General features: G+C 54.5%; 2 protein-coding genes across 3 annotated transcripts in view; one reads left to right on the forward strand and one right to left on the reverse strand.

Moving 5' to 3' along the window:
* Nucleotides 1-8: 8 nt before the first annotated feature.
* On the forward strand, nucleotides 9-7840 carry OPA3 (outer mitochondrial membrane lipid metabolism regulator OPA3). The gene is made up of 2 exons (XM_073561211.1): nucleotides 9-241; nucleotides 7078-7840. The coding sequence occupies exons 1-2, from the start codon at nucleotides 100-102 to the stop codon at nucleotides 7386-7388; spliced, it is 453 nt and encodes a 150-aa protein (XP_073417312.1). The 5' UTR covers nucleotides 9-99; the 3' UTR covers nucleotides 7389-7840.
* Nucleotides 7571-13613, reverse strand: part of VASP (vasodilator stimulated phosphoprotein) — a 38634-nt gene continuing 32591 nt past the window's right edge. For both annotated transcript variants that reach the window (XM_073561209.1, XM_073561208.1), the window contains exons 9-12: nucleotides 9920-9965; nucleotides 9768-9846; nucleotides 9434-9491; nucleotides 7571-8450 (exon numbers count right to left, since the gene is read on the reverse strand). In XM_073561209.1, coding sequence (XP_073417310.1) covers nucleotides 8413-8450; nucleotides 9434-9491; nucleotides 9768-9846; nucleotides 9920-9965 — 221 coding nt within the window. In that variant the 3' untranslated portion in view covers nucleotides 7571-8412. The remainder of the gene's footprint in view (nucleotides 8451-9433; nucleotides 9492-9767; nucleotides 9847-9919; nucleotides 9966-13613) is intronic.

Raw genomic sequence — 13613 nt, forward strand, 5'->3', positions numbered from 1 at the left:
CACTGATTGGATAAACTTTGAAGAGGCGGGGCCTAACACGGAAGAGACGTATCGGTAGAAGAACTGGAGGAGGAATTTCGGCATGTGACGTCACTAAAGATGGTGGTTGGTGCATTTCCTATCGCGAAGCTCCTCTATCTGGGGATCCGGCAGATTAGCAAACCGCTCGCCAACCGGATTAAAGCAGGAGCCAGACGCAGCGAATTCTTCCGCAACTACATCTGCCTGCCGCCAGCACAAGGTGACTAATATCCGGGGGGACAGCTGTCCTGCCGGGACGTGGAGGGAGGTGACCAATCACACGTCGGGAACGGCCTCCGCCAGCCAATCACAGGGCAGCTGCTTAAAGCGGCGATCACTTGTGTGACTGAGAGAGGTCACCCTGATCACATGGACTCAAGAGGATTATGGGGGTCACAGAGCTACAGTACACATAAGAGTGACCCCATAATAATGACCCCCCCGCTACACTGCTGATAACACCTGTACCCTGCCCCAGGATAGTGACCCATAACACCTCTGCTACACTGCCCCATGACTCCCCTGCCCCATGAGTGCCCCCATAATAACGACCCCCCCCCTGCTACACTGCCCCATAATAATGACCCCCCTTCTACACTGCCCCATAATAATGGGGGGCTTTGGGGCAGGGTACAGGTGTTATCAGCAGTGTAGCAGGGGACCTCATTATTATGGGGTAGCGGGGGGGTTGTTATTATGGGGCCCCCTTTGCTAGACTGCCCGATGAGTGCCCCCATAAAAATGACCCCCTATAACTGTAAACTGACCCATGATAGTGCCCCACAATAACCCATTTGCTACACTGACCCATGACTCCCCAATAATAATGACCCCCCTGCTACACTGCCCCATAATAATGACCCCCCCTGCTACACTGCCCCATAATAATGACCCCCCCTGCTACACTGCCCCATAATAATGACCCCCCCTGCTACACTGCCCCATAATAATGACCCCCCCTGCTACACTGCCCCGTAATAATGACCCCCCTGCTACACTGCCCCATGACTCCCCTGCCCCATGAGTGCCCCCATAATGACCCCTTTGCTACACTGCCCCATAATGACCCTCTATAATGACAACTGTACACTGAACCATGATACTGTCCCCATAATGACCCCCCCTGCTACACTGCCCCGTGATAATGACCCCCCCGCTACACTGCCCCGTAATAATGACCCCCCCCGCTACACTGCCCCGTAATAATGACCCCCCCGCTACACTGCCCCGTAATAATGACCCCCCCCGCTACACTGCCCCGTAATAATGACCCCCCCTGCTACACTGCCCCGTAATAATGACCCCCCCTGCTACACTGCCCCGTAATAATGACCCCCCTGCTACACTGCCCCGTAATAATGACCCCCCCTTGCTACACTGCCCCGTAATAATGACCCCCCTTGCTACACTGCCCCGTAATAATGACCCCTCCCCGCTACACTGCCCCGTAATAATGACCCCTCCCCGCTACACTGCCCCATAATAATGACCCCCCCCTGCTACACTGCCCCATAATAATGGGGGCTTTGGGGCAGGGTACAGGTGTTAGCAGTGTAGCAGGGGAGCTCATTATTATGGGGCAGTGAAGCGGGGGGGTTGTTATTATGGGGGCCCCCTTTGCTACACTGCCCGATGAGTGCCCCCATAAAAATGACCCCCTATAATAACTGTAAACTGACCCATGATAGTGCCCCACAATAACCCATTTGCTACACTGACCAATGACCCCCCCTGCTACACTGCCCCATAATAATGACCCCCCCCTGCTACACTGCCCCATAATAATGACCCCCCCCGCTACACTGCCCCATGACTCCCCTGCCCCATGAGTGCCCCCATGAGTGCCCCCATGACCCATATGCTACACTGCCCCATAATGACCCTCTATAATGACAACTGTACACTGACCCATGATAGTGTCCCCATGACCCTCCCTGCTACACTGCCCCGTGATAATGACCCCCCCCTGCTACACTGCCCCGTAATAATGACCCCCCCTGCTACACTGCCCCGTAATAATGACCCCCCCTGCTACACTGCCCCGTAATAATGACCCCCCCTGCTACACTGCCCCATAATAATGACCCCCCCTGCTACACTGCCCCATGACTCCCCTGCCCCATGAGTGCCCCCATAATAACCCCTTTGCTACACTGCCCCATAATGACCCTCTATAATGACAACTGTACACTGAACCATGATACTGTCCCCATAATGACCCCCCCTGCTACACTGCCCCGTGATAATGACCCCCCCCTGCTACACTGCCCCGTGATAATGACCCCCCCTGCTACACTGCCCCGTAATAATGACCCCCCCCCCGCTACACTGCCCCGTAATAATGACCCCCCCCGCTACACTGCCCCGTAATAATGACCCCTCCCTGCTACACTGCCCCATAATAATGGGGGCTTTGGGGCAGGGTACAGGTGTTAGCAGTGTAGCAGGGGAGCTCATTATTATGGGGCAGTGTAGCGGGGGGGGGTTGTTATTATGGGGCCCCCTTTGCTACACTGCCCGACGAGTGCCCCCATAAAAATGACCCCCTATAATAACTGTAAACTGACCCATGATAGTGCCCCACAATAACCCATTTGCTACACTGACCCATGACTCCCCCATAATAATGACCCCCCCTGCTACACTGCCCCATAATAATGACCCCCCCGCTACACTGCCCCATAATAATGACCCCCCCCGCTACACTGCCCCATAATAATGACCCCCCCGCTACACTGCCCCATGACTCCCCTGCCCCATGAGTGCCCCCATGACCCATATGCTACACTGCCCCATAATGACCCTCTATAATGACAACTGTACACTGACCCATGATAGTGTCCCCATGACCCTCCCTGCTACACTGCCCCGTGATAATGACCCCCCCTGCTACACTGCCCCGTGATAATGACCCCACCCTGCTACGCTGCCCCGTAATGACCCCCCCTGCTACACTGCCCCATAATAATGACCCCCCCGCTACACTGCCCTGTAATAATGACCCCCCCGCTACACTGCCCCATGAGTGCCCTCATAATGACCCCTTTGCTACACTGCCCCATAATGACCCTCTATAATGACAACTGTACACTGACCCATGATAGTGTCCCCATAATGACCCCCCCTGCTACACTGCCCCGTAATAATGACCCTCCCTGCTACACTGCCCCGTAATAATGACCCTCCCTGCAACACTGCCCCGTAATAATGACCCTCCCTGCAACACTGCCCCGTAATAATGACCCTCCCTGCAACACTGCCCCGTAATAATGACCCTCCCTGCAACACTGCCCCGTAATAATGACCCTCCCTGCAACACTGCCCCATAATAATGACCCTCCCCGCAACACTGCCCCGTAATAATGACCCTCCCCGCAACACTGCCCCGTAATAATGACCCTCCCCGCAACACTGCCCCGTAATAATGACCCCCCCTGCTACACTGCCCCGTAATAATGACCCCCCCCTGCTACACTGCCCCGTAATAATGACCCCCCCGCTACACTGCCCCATGACTCCCCTGCCCCATGAGTGCCCCCATGAGTGCCCCCATGACCCATATGCTACACTGCCCCATAATGACCCTCTATAATGACAACTGTACACTGACCCATGATAGTGTCCCCATGACCCTCCCTGCTACACTGCCCCGTGATAATGACCCCCCCTGCTACACTGCCCCGTAATAATGTCCCCCCTGCTACACTGCCCCATAATGACCCTCTATAATGACAACTGTACACTGACCCATGATAGTGTCCCCATAATGACCCTCCCTGCTACACTGCCCCGTAATAATGACCCTCCCTGCTACACTGCCCCGTAATAATGACCCTCCCTGCAACACTGCCCCGTAATAATGACCCTCCCTGCAACACTGCCCCGTAATAATGACCCTCCCTGCAACACTGCCCCGTAATAATGACCCTCCCTGCAACACTGCCCCGTAATAATGACCCTCCCTGCAACACTGCCCCGTAATAATGACCCTCCCTGCAACACTGCCCCGTAATAATGACCCTCCCTGCAACACTGCCCCGTAATAATGACCCTCCCTGCAACACTGCCCCGTAATAATGACCCTCCCTGCAACACTGCCCCGTAATAATGACCCTCCCTGCAACACTGCCCCGTAATAATGACCCTCCCTGCAACACTGCCCCGTAATAATGACCCTCCCTGCAACACTGCCCCGTAATAATGACCCTCCCTGCAACACTGCCCCGTAATAATGACCCTCCCCGCAACACTGCCCCGTAATAATGACCCCCCCGCTACACTGCCCCGTAATAATGACCCCCCCGCTACACTGCCCCGTAATAATGACCCCCCCCGCTACACTGCCCCGTAATAATGACCCCCCCTGCTACACTGCCCCGTAATAATGACCCCCCCTGCTACACTGCCCCGTAATAATGACACCCCCGCTACACTGCCCCGTAATAATGACCCCCCCGCTACACTGCCCCATGACTCCCCTGCCCCATGAGTGCCCCCATGAGTGCCCCATGACCCATATGCTACACTGCCCCATAATGACCCTCTATAATGACAACTGTACACTGACCCATGATAGTGTCCCCATGACCCTCCCTGATACACTGCCCCGTGATAATGACCCCCCCTGCTACACTGCCCCGTAATAATGTCCCCCCTGCTACACTGCCCCATAATAATGTCCCCCCTGCTACACTGCCCTGTAATAATGACCCCCCCGCTACACTGCCCCATGAGTGCCCTCATAATGACCCCTTTGCTACACTGCCCCATAATGACCCTCTATAATGACAACTGTACACTGACCCATGATAGTGTCCCCATAATGACCCTCCCTGCTACACTGCCCCGTAATAATGACCCTCCCTGCAACACTGCCCCGTAATAATAATGACCCTCCCTGCAACACTGCCCCGTAATAATGACCCTCCCTGCAACACTGCCCCGTAATAATGACCCTCCCTGCAACACTGCCCCGTAATAATGACCCTCCCTGCAACACTGCCCCGCAATAATGACCCTCCCTGCAACACTGCCCCGCAATAATGACCCTCCCTGCAACACTGCCCCGCAATGACCCTCCCTGCAACACTGCCCCGTAATAATGACCCTCCTTGCTACACTGCCCCATAATGACTCCCCCCCGCTACACTGCCCCATAATGACTCCCCCCCGCTACACTGCCCCATAATGACTCCCCCCCGCTACACTGCCCCATAATGACCCCCCCCGCTACACTGCCCCATAATGATGACCCCCTGCTACACTGCCCCATGACTTCCCTGCCCCATGAGTGCTCCCATAATGACCCCTTTGCTATACTGCCCCATAATAATGACCCTCTATAATGACAACTGTACACTGACCCATGAGTGTCCCCATAATGACCCCCTGCTACACTGCCCCATTATAATGACCCTCCCTACTACACTGCCCCATAATAATGCCCCCCGCTACACTGCCCCATAATAATGACCCTCCCTGCTACATTGCCCCATAATGACTCTCCCTGCTACACTGCCCCATAATGACCCCCTGCCCCATAATAATGACCCCCCCGCTACACTGCCCCATAATAATGACCCCCCCGCTACACTGCCCCATAATAATGACCCCCCCGCTACACTGCCCCATAATAATGACCCCCCCGCTACACTGCCCCATAATAATGACCCCCCCCGCTACACTGCCCCATAATAATGACCCCCCGCTACACTGCCCCATAATAATGACCCTCCCTGCTACATTGCCCCATAATAATGACTCTCCCTGCTACACTGCCCCATAATTACCCCCTGCCCCATAATAATGACCCCCCCCGCTACACTGCCCCATAATAATGACCCCCCGCTACACTGCCCCATTATAATGACCCCCCCGCTACACTGCCCCATAATACACTCCCCCGCTACACTGCCCCATGATAATGACCCCCCGCTACACTGCCCCATGATAATGACCCCACCGCTACACTGCCCCATGATAATGATCCCCCCCGCTACACTGCCCCATAATGATCCCCCCGCTACACTGCCCCATAATAATGACTCCCCCCGCTACACTGCCCCATGATGACTCCCCCCGCTACACTGCCCCATGATGACTCCCCCCGCTACACTGCCCCATGATGACTCTCCCCGCTACACTGCCCCATGATGACTCCCCCCGTTACACTGCCCCATGATAATGACCCCCCCCCGCTACACTGCCTCATAATAATGACCCCCTGCTACACTTACCCCATAATGACCCCCCCCGCTACACTGCCCCCGTAATAATGATCCCCTGGCTACACTGGCCCCATAATAATGACCCCTCTGCTACACGCCCCATGGTAGTGCCCCAATATAATGACCCCCCCCCCGCTACACTGCCCCATAATAATCCCCCCGATAATGACACCTATGCACTGTTTAATAATGTTCCCCCTATAATAATGACACCTGCTATACAATGCCTCCATGATAGTGCCTTCATAATAGTAACACCAGATATGCTGCTCCCCAAAACTCCTGCTTCTCTGCCCCTTAAATGTGACTTCCTACACTCTACCCCATAACAGTGCCCTCACAAGTGACACCTGCTACACTACTGCCCATGATAGACACCCTGTATGCTGCAGCCTATACCACAGTCAGCTGTACGACGGCTTCTCAAGCCTTTTTCTCACCATAGAGAATGGCATCCCGTCTGCTGCTGACGTTTATGCAAAAAATTAAAGCCTCTGAGTTGTGTTGTATTATTTTCTTTTGTTGAACTCAACTAGTCATTGCTGAACCCCCCCCATTAATAGTCACAGCAACATTGCTGTAAGTAGGGAAACACAAAGAGGGCGCCAGGGGCAGTGTGTCTGGGCGCACACAGAGGGCATCATGTAACAGGGTGTACACAGAGGGCATCATGTAACAGGGTGTACACAGAGGGCACAGTGTGTCGGGGTGCACAAAGAGGGTGCCACTCTGCATGGCATGCATTGACCTCTGATTTTGTTGTTGTATATTCTGCCCCCTGCTGGGTGCACTGCAGTTTGTGTGTCACAATCCTCTGGTTTCTTTGTAGTGTACCATTGGGTGGAGATGCGAGCAAAGATGAGGATCATGGGTTTCCGCGGAGCTGCCATTAAACCAATGAACGAGGAGGCAGCGGCAGACTTGGGGGCGGAGCTTCTAGGGGAAGCCACCATCTTTTTAATTGGAGGCGCTTGCTTGGTAGCAGAATACTCGCGGCAGGCCACCAACTCCCGCCGGAAAGAGGAGGAGATGGAGGCCAGACTGAGCTCCATGGAGTCAGAGATTGCACGACTGGGTCTACTTACAGACGAGCTGGATGCACGTGCTCGAGCCGCAGAGAGGCAGCAGGTGGCAAAGTGAGGCCGTTGAGCTGTGGTGAAGCTGATGCCAGACCGGTGCCGGCAGCCGTGGAATCAACTGAGGGACATTTGCCGTCTCAGGAGCAGGAAGATCCGCAGAGGCCGGGCCGCCCCGAGTGCTGGAGGGTGTATATACAGAGAATAAAGGGACATTTCTATGCTGTGAGTGTCTGGACACGGACACAAGAGGCAAAGGATTTTATTTCTAGAAAACAGCTTACAAAAACAAAGTCCCTCATATATATATTATAGAAAGATATCAGCGCAAAATAGGCCAAAGCCTGCCATCCCCCGAGCGCCGCTGCTCTCCAGTGTCTGACACCATTATCCTAAACCATCTGATGAGAGGAATCCGTTACCCACCACCATTATACAGACGCAAATTCTGCTAGAAAATGTATACAAAAATTGAAATGATTCAAAATATGATAATAAAAAAGAGCCCCTGAATTATCCCATAAAATTCCTATTGGTTGAAGCTCGGAGCCTCTGCGAACCCGTTTAGAGACACTCGGGAGAGTGTGGGAATAAGAGGATTACTGGAGGGTGCAAGGAATGTTAAAATAGGGTGCAGAGCGGAAGGGTGGGCCGCAGAGCAAGCAGGGGGCCTCAGCTAAGGCATAAGGCGCAGGACACAGAGCAGGGGGGGGGGGGGCCGCAGCTTAGGAATAGGGATCAGAGAAGGGGCTGCAGCTAAGGCATAGGGTGCAAAGAGGGGGCTGCAGCTAAGGCATAGGGTGCAAAGTAGGATGGGGGGGGATTACAGAGCAGGGTGGGAGCCGCAGCTCAAGGAAGAGGACAGCAGAGACTGCACAAAATAGAGAGGGGGCTGCCGAGCAGGAGCCATAGCTCAGGAGGGCACAGAACAGAAGTGAGGAATATCCAGGAGCCGGCGGGCTCAGCAGCAGTACAGGGCTGTGTGAGGTACAGGTCGCCTGTTGCCCCCAGCATGGGAATGATTGCAGAGTCTGCCATGCCAGCACAGTGGGTAGAGCCTGAGACTTCACAGTAGGCGATCGCTGAAATCATGAGGTGCTGCTCCTGCGCATTTCTTGCATAAAGGCTGGAAAAAAATACAATAGGAAAGAAAAAGGGTTAATAGCCTGGACGGATTCCTGGTTGGACTGTCCGCCATACAGCACCTGTAGAATGGCCCACACTGTACATCTGCTCTGATGCACGGCTGCTTTATTGAAGGGGACTGACATTTGAGTAATGTCTGACCTATGGGTCCCTCACTGATCACTATGATAGTCTCTGGCCCCCACTTCAGTTCCCTGCTAGTCCCCAGTGAGGGGGAGCTGGGGTGGAGCAAGCGCGGTGCTGCTCACTGAGACAGCGGGGTGCTGCGCTAGTTCCCCTCACTCCTCCATGGATATGGAGTGAGGAGCACGAGGTGAGAAAAATCCAAAGCATTTGCACAATTTGATGCAAATTTTCCCTTTTGGGCATATCCTATTGTCTGGGAAATACGAGGCCTTGCCTGGGCCCCAGACTGCACGCGGCTCTGTATGCATAAGCCATTATTATGTAGATATACATTTCCATTTTACACTCCAGTTCCAGCCAGAGCTGCAATCCCCATTCTGCTGCTTTCTGATTGGCTTATCCTGACTCCCTGCTTTATTCATCAACTATACAGACCGGGCCCTGCGGTAGTGCATTGTGGGATATATAGTGTCTTACAGTCACTACATAGTACACAAAGCATTATAGCATCTCGGGAGGTCTGCAGCAGAATTGTGAGCGAGGCAGGGAGGTCTGCAGCAGAATTGTGAGTGAGGTAGCTGTTCACGTAAATAGCTGTAGTGATACTTATGTCTGTGGTTTTATACTTCTGAGATCAGTTTCTGCTTTTGGACAAAAATAAAACCCAGGAGGAACATAAAACCTGACAGCGGAAATAATTACTGAGCGCCAAGCCACAATGTGTTTCATGACCACACGAGGGCGCCATGCTGCCTGCCATACAGTGATCTGGTATTTAAAGGGCCAGACAGGCATACAGTGTGGGGAGCTGAGGGGCGGTGTGACATTACATCTCACCTTCTATGATCTCCTCCTTGACTTTCTGCAGCTCCTTCCTCATTTCTTCTAATAATTCCTGTGGGAACAGACAGACGCTGCTATAAAATCCTCACGTCCATCCTTACCTGTGTCTCTCAGCCAGAGGTGCCAAAGGGATGACTGCAGCGTCGCATGACGGAGCAGAACGTTACTCTGTCCACATGACAGCTCACACAAGTTAGCTAGAATCATTGGTGGGAAGGGGATGTATGGAGCCCCACAGTTTAGTCACATGGGGTGTAATCACCTCCATGTAAATATTCCCACTACCCGATCCATCTGCATCGGTTAGAAGCAGCGTCCATCATGTTACCTGTTTAATCCTCTCCATTGAGTCCGATTCTTCGGTGCTCGGGACCACATCTGCGGGACTGCTGACTGTGGACTTCATCCTACAAAGAACACAAAGTCAGAGAATAGAAAGAAAAGGCCAAACCCTCTGAGCCGTCACATACTAACACTGACCTCGGCAGCGTGGTGCTTCCCTTGTCCCACGGGCGACGGGCCGGCTCTGCAAGACACAATATGAGAGATGTGAGAGGTCAACAGAACCACAAAAATCGCAACCCTCTCCCCATTATTGAGAAAGCATCAGCTAATCCTCTATTACTGACAAGCAGCCTGTATACTATGTATGAGAGGCTGTCAGACCCCCTGGTGATGACATCACTGATATAACGGCTCGGGCCCCAATTCATCAAGCAATTTTCACCAGTTGTCGGGTAAAACTGCTTGAAATACTTGAAGTTCTTGCACCAGTCCCTGTGGGGTCCACAGACTTATGAGTTTATGAGCGGGGGCCGAGCGGAGACTTGTACAATTCTCCCATGGCGAGAACAATGTGCCATGCCAGGAGGTGAATGTCTTTTAATGACTTTGCTGCATCTCACTCCAGCAACAGCGGTGGACACTGACGACTTGGGGTCCGAGAATTCACAGTGTGGTCCCAGGGGGTGGGAAAGCTGCTGCACTTTACATTAAAACCACTGGAAATGAGATTTCTCCAGATCTCGTTCACCTACTGTTAAGAAAATCACAGCAGGTAAAATCTGCAGTGTGTGAATTTATGCTGCAGACGGCACTACAAACTTAACCCCTTGTATTGAAGCGTGCGTGCTAATCTGGACCTTTTGAACAATGAAATCTGAGAAATTCAGCATTGTAAAGGTCCCGTGGGAACGTGTCCTAAAAGGAGGGGGCTTAATAAATGGAGTGAGTCATAAAGAGAGGGGAAGTGTATAACAAACATTCTTCTCTTTTTTTTTTTTTTTTTTGTATCCGAATCCTAATTCTGACAAAATAAACAATTGAAAACTGCATGAGCAATTTCCATCCTGAGGACGGAGCAAGCGGCAAATATCACCAGTATGCCCACCTACCCACAGTATCATGAATCGTCTGTCACCTGCAGCCCCCTTCCATCACTTCTGCACTCTTCTCATCGGCTTCTTCCACCTCATCGCAGGTGCTTCCTTCCTCCATACCTCTCACTCCCCTCTTCCAGCTCACCAGCAGCCCCTTCTGCATCCTCACCTGCAGCCCCCTCTCCTGCATTCTCTCTCCTCACGTACAGCCCCCTCTCCTGCATTCTCTCTCCTCACGTACAGCCCCCTCTCCTGCAGCCCCCTCTCCTGCATTCTCTCTCCTCACCTGCAGCCCCCTCTCCTGCATTCTCTCTCCTCACCTGCAGCCCCCTCTCCTGCATTCTCTCTCCTCACGTACAGACCCCTCTCCTGCATTCTCTCTCCTCACCTGCAGCCCCCTCTCCTGCATTCTCTCTCCTCACCTGCAGCCCCCTCTCCTGCATTCTCTCTCCTCACCTGCAGCCCCCTCTCCTGCATTCTCTCTCCTCACCTGCAGCCCCGTCTCCTGCATTCTCTCCTCACGTACAGCCCCCTCTCCTGCATTCTCTCTCCTCACGTACAGCCCCCTCTCCTGCATTCGCTCTCCTCACGTGCAGCCCCCTCTCCTGCATTCTCTCTCCTCACCTGCAGCCCCCTCTCCTGCATTCTCTCTCCTCACCTGCAGCCCCCTCTCCTGCATTCTCTCTCCTCACGTACAGACCCCTCTCCTGCATTCTCTCTCCTCACGTACAGACCCCTCTCCTGCATTCTCTCTCCTCACCTGCAGACCCCTCTCCTGCATTCTCTCTCCTCACGTACAGCCCCCTCTCCTGCATTCTCTCTCCTCACCTGCAGCCCCCTCTCCTGCATTCTCTCTCCTCACCTGCAGCCCCCTCTCCTGCATTCTCTCTCCTCACCTGCAGCCCCCTCTCCTGCATTCTCTCTCCTCACCTGCAGCCCCCTCTCCTGCATTCTCTCTCCTCACGTACAGACCCCTCTCCTGCATTCTCTCTCCTCACCTGCAGCCCCCTCTCCTGCATTCGCTCTCACCTGCAGCCCCCTCTCCTGCATTCGCTCTCACCTGCAGCCCCCTCTCCTGCATTCTCTCTCCTCACGTACAGCCCCCTCTCCTGCATTCTCTCTCCTCACCTGCAGCTCACTCTCCTGCATTCTCTCTCCTCACCTGCAGCCCCCTCTCCTGCATTCTCTCTCCTCACCTGCAGCCCCCTCTCCTGCATTCTCTCTCCTCACCTGCAGCCCCCTCTCCTGCATTCTCTCTCCTCACCTGCAGCCCCCTCTCCTGCATTCTCTCTCCTCACCTGCAGCCCCCTCTCCTGCATTCTCTCTCCTCACCTGCAGCCCCGTCTCCTGCATTCTCTCTCCTCACGTACAGACCCCTCTCCTGCATTCTCTCTCCTCACCTGCAGCCCCCTCTCCTGCATTCGCTCTCACCTGCAGCCCCCTCTCCTGCATTCTCTCTCCTCACGTACAGCCCCCTCTCCTGCATTCTCTCTCCTCACGTACAGCCCCCTCTCCTGCATTCTCTCTCCTCACGTACAGCCCCCTCTCCTGCATTCTCTCTCCTCACCTGCAGCCCCCTCTCTTGCATTCTCTCTCGTCACCTGCAGCCCCGTCTCCTGCATTCTCTCTCGTCACCTGCAGCCCCCTCTCCTGCATTCTCTCTCCTCACCTGCAGCCCCCTCTCCTGCATTCTCTCTCCTCACCTGCAGACCCCTCTCCTGCATTCTCTCTCCTCACGTACAGACCCCTCTCCTGCATTCTCTCTCCTCACCTGCAGCCCCCTCTCCTGCATTCTCTCTCCTCACGTACAGCCCCCTCTCCTGCATTCTCTCTCCTCACCTGCAGCTCACTCTCCTGCATTCTCTCTCCTCACCTGCAGCCCCATCTCCTGCATTCTCTCTCCTCACCTGCAGCCCCCTCTCCTGCATTCTCTCTCCTCACCTGCAGCCCCCTCTCCTGCATTCTCTCTCCTCACCTGCAGCCCCCTCTCCTGCATTCTCTCCTCACCTGCAGCCCCCTCTCCTGCATTCTCTCTCCTCACCTGCAGCCCCGTCTCCTGCATTCTCTCTCCTCACGTACAGCCCCCTCTCCTGCATTCTCTCTCCTCACCTGCAGCTCACTCTCCTGCATTCTCTCTCCTCACGTACAGACCCCTCTCCTGCATTCTCTCTCCTCACGTACAGACCCCTCTCCTGCATTCTCTCTCCTCACCTGCAGCCCCCTCTCCTGCATTCGCTCTCACCTGCAGCCCCCTCTCCTGCATTCTCTCTCCTCACTTACAGCCCCCTCTCCTGCATTCTCTCTCCTCACCTGCAGCTCACTCTCCTGCATTCTCTCTCCTCACCTGCAGCCCCCTCTCCTGCATTCTCTCTCCTCACCTGCAGCCCCCTCTCCTGCAGCCCCCTCTCCTGCATTCTCTCTCCTCACGTACAGACCCCTCTCCTGCATTCTCTCTCCTCACCTGCAGCCCCCTCTCCTGCATTCTCTCTCCTCACGTACAGCCCCCTCTCCTGCATTCTCTCTCCTCACGTACAGCCCCCTCTCCTGCATTCTCTCTCCTCACGTACAGCCCCCTCTCCTGCATTCTCTCTCCTCACCTGCAGCTCACTCTCCTGCATTCTCTCTCCTCACCTGCAGCCCCATCTCCTGCATTCTCTCTCCTCACCTGCAGCCCCCTCTCCTGCATTCTCTCTCCTCACCTGCAGCCCCCTCTCCTGCATTCTCTCTCCTCACCTGCAGCCCCCTCTCCTGCATTCTCTCTCCTCACCTGCAGCCCCGTCTCCTGCATTCTCTCT

Source organism: Dendrobates tinctorius, unplaced genomic scaffold, assembly GCF_039654945.1.
Source record: "Dendrobates tinctorius isolate UK_male_01 unplaced genomic scaffold, ASM3965494v1 ptg000315l, whole genome shotgun sequence".
Taxonomy (NCBI): Eukaryota; Metazoa; Chordata; class Amphibia; order Anura; family Dendrobatidae; genus Dendrobates; species Dendrobates tinctorius.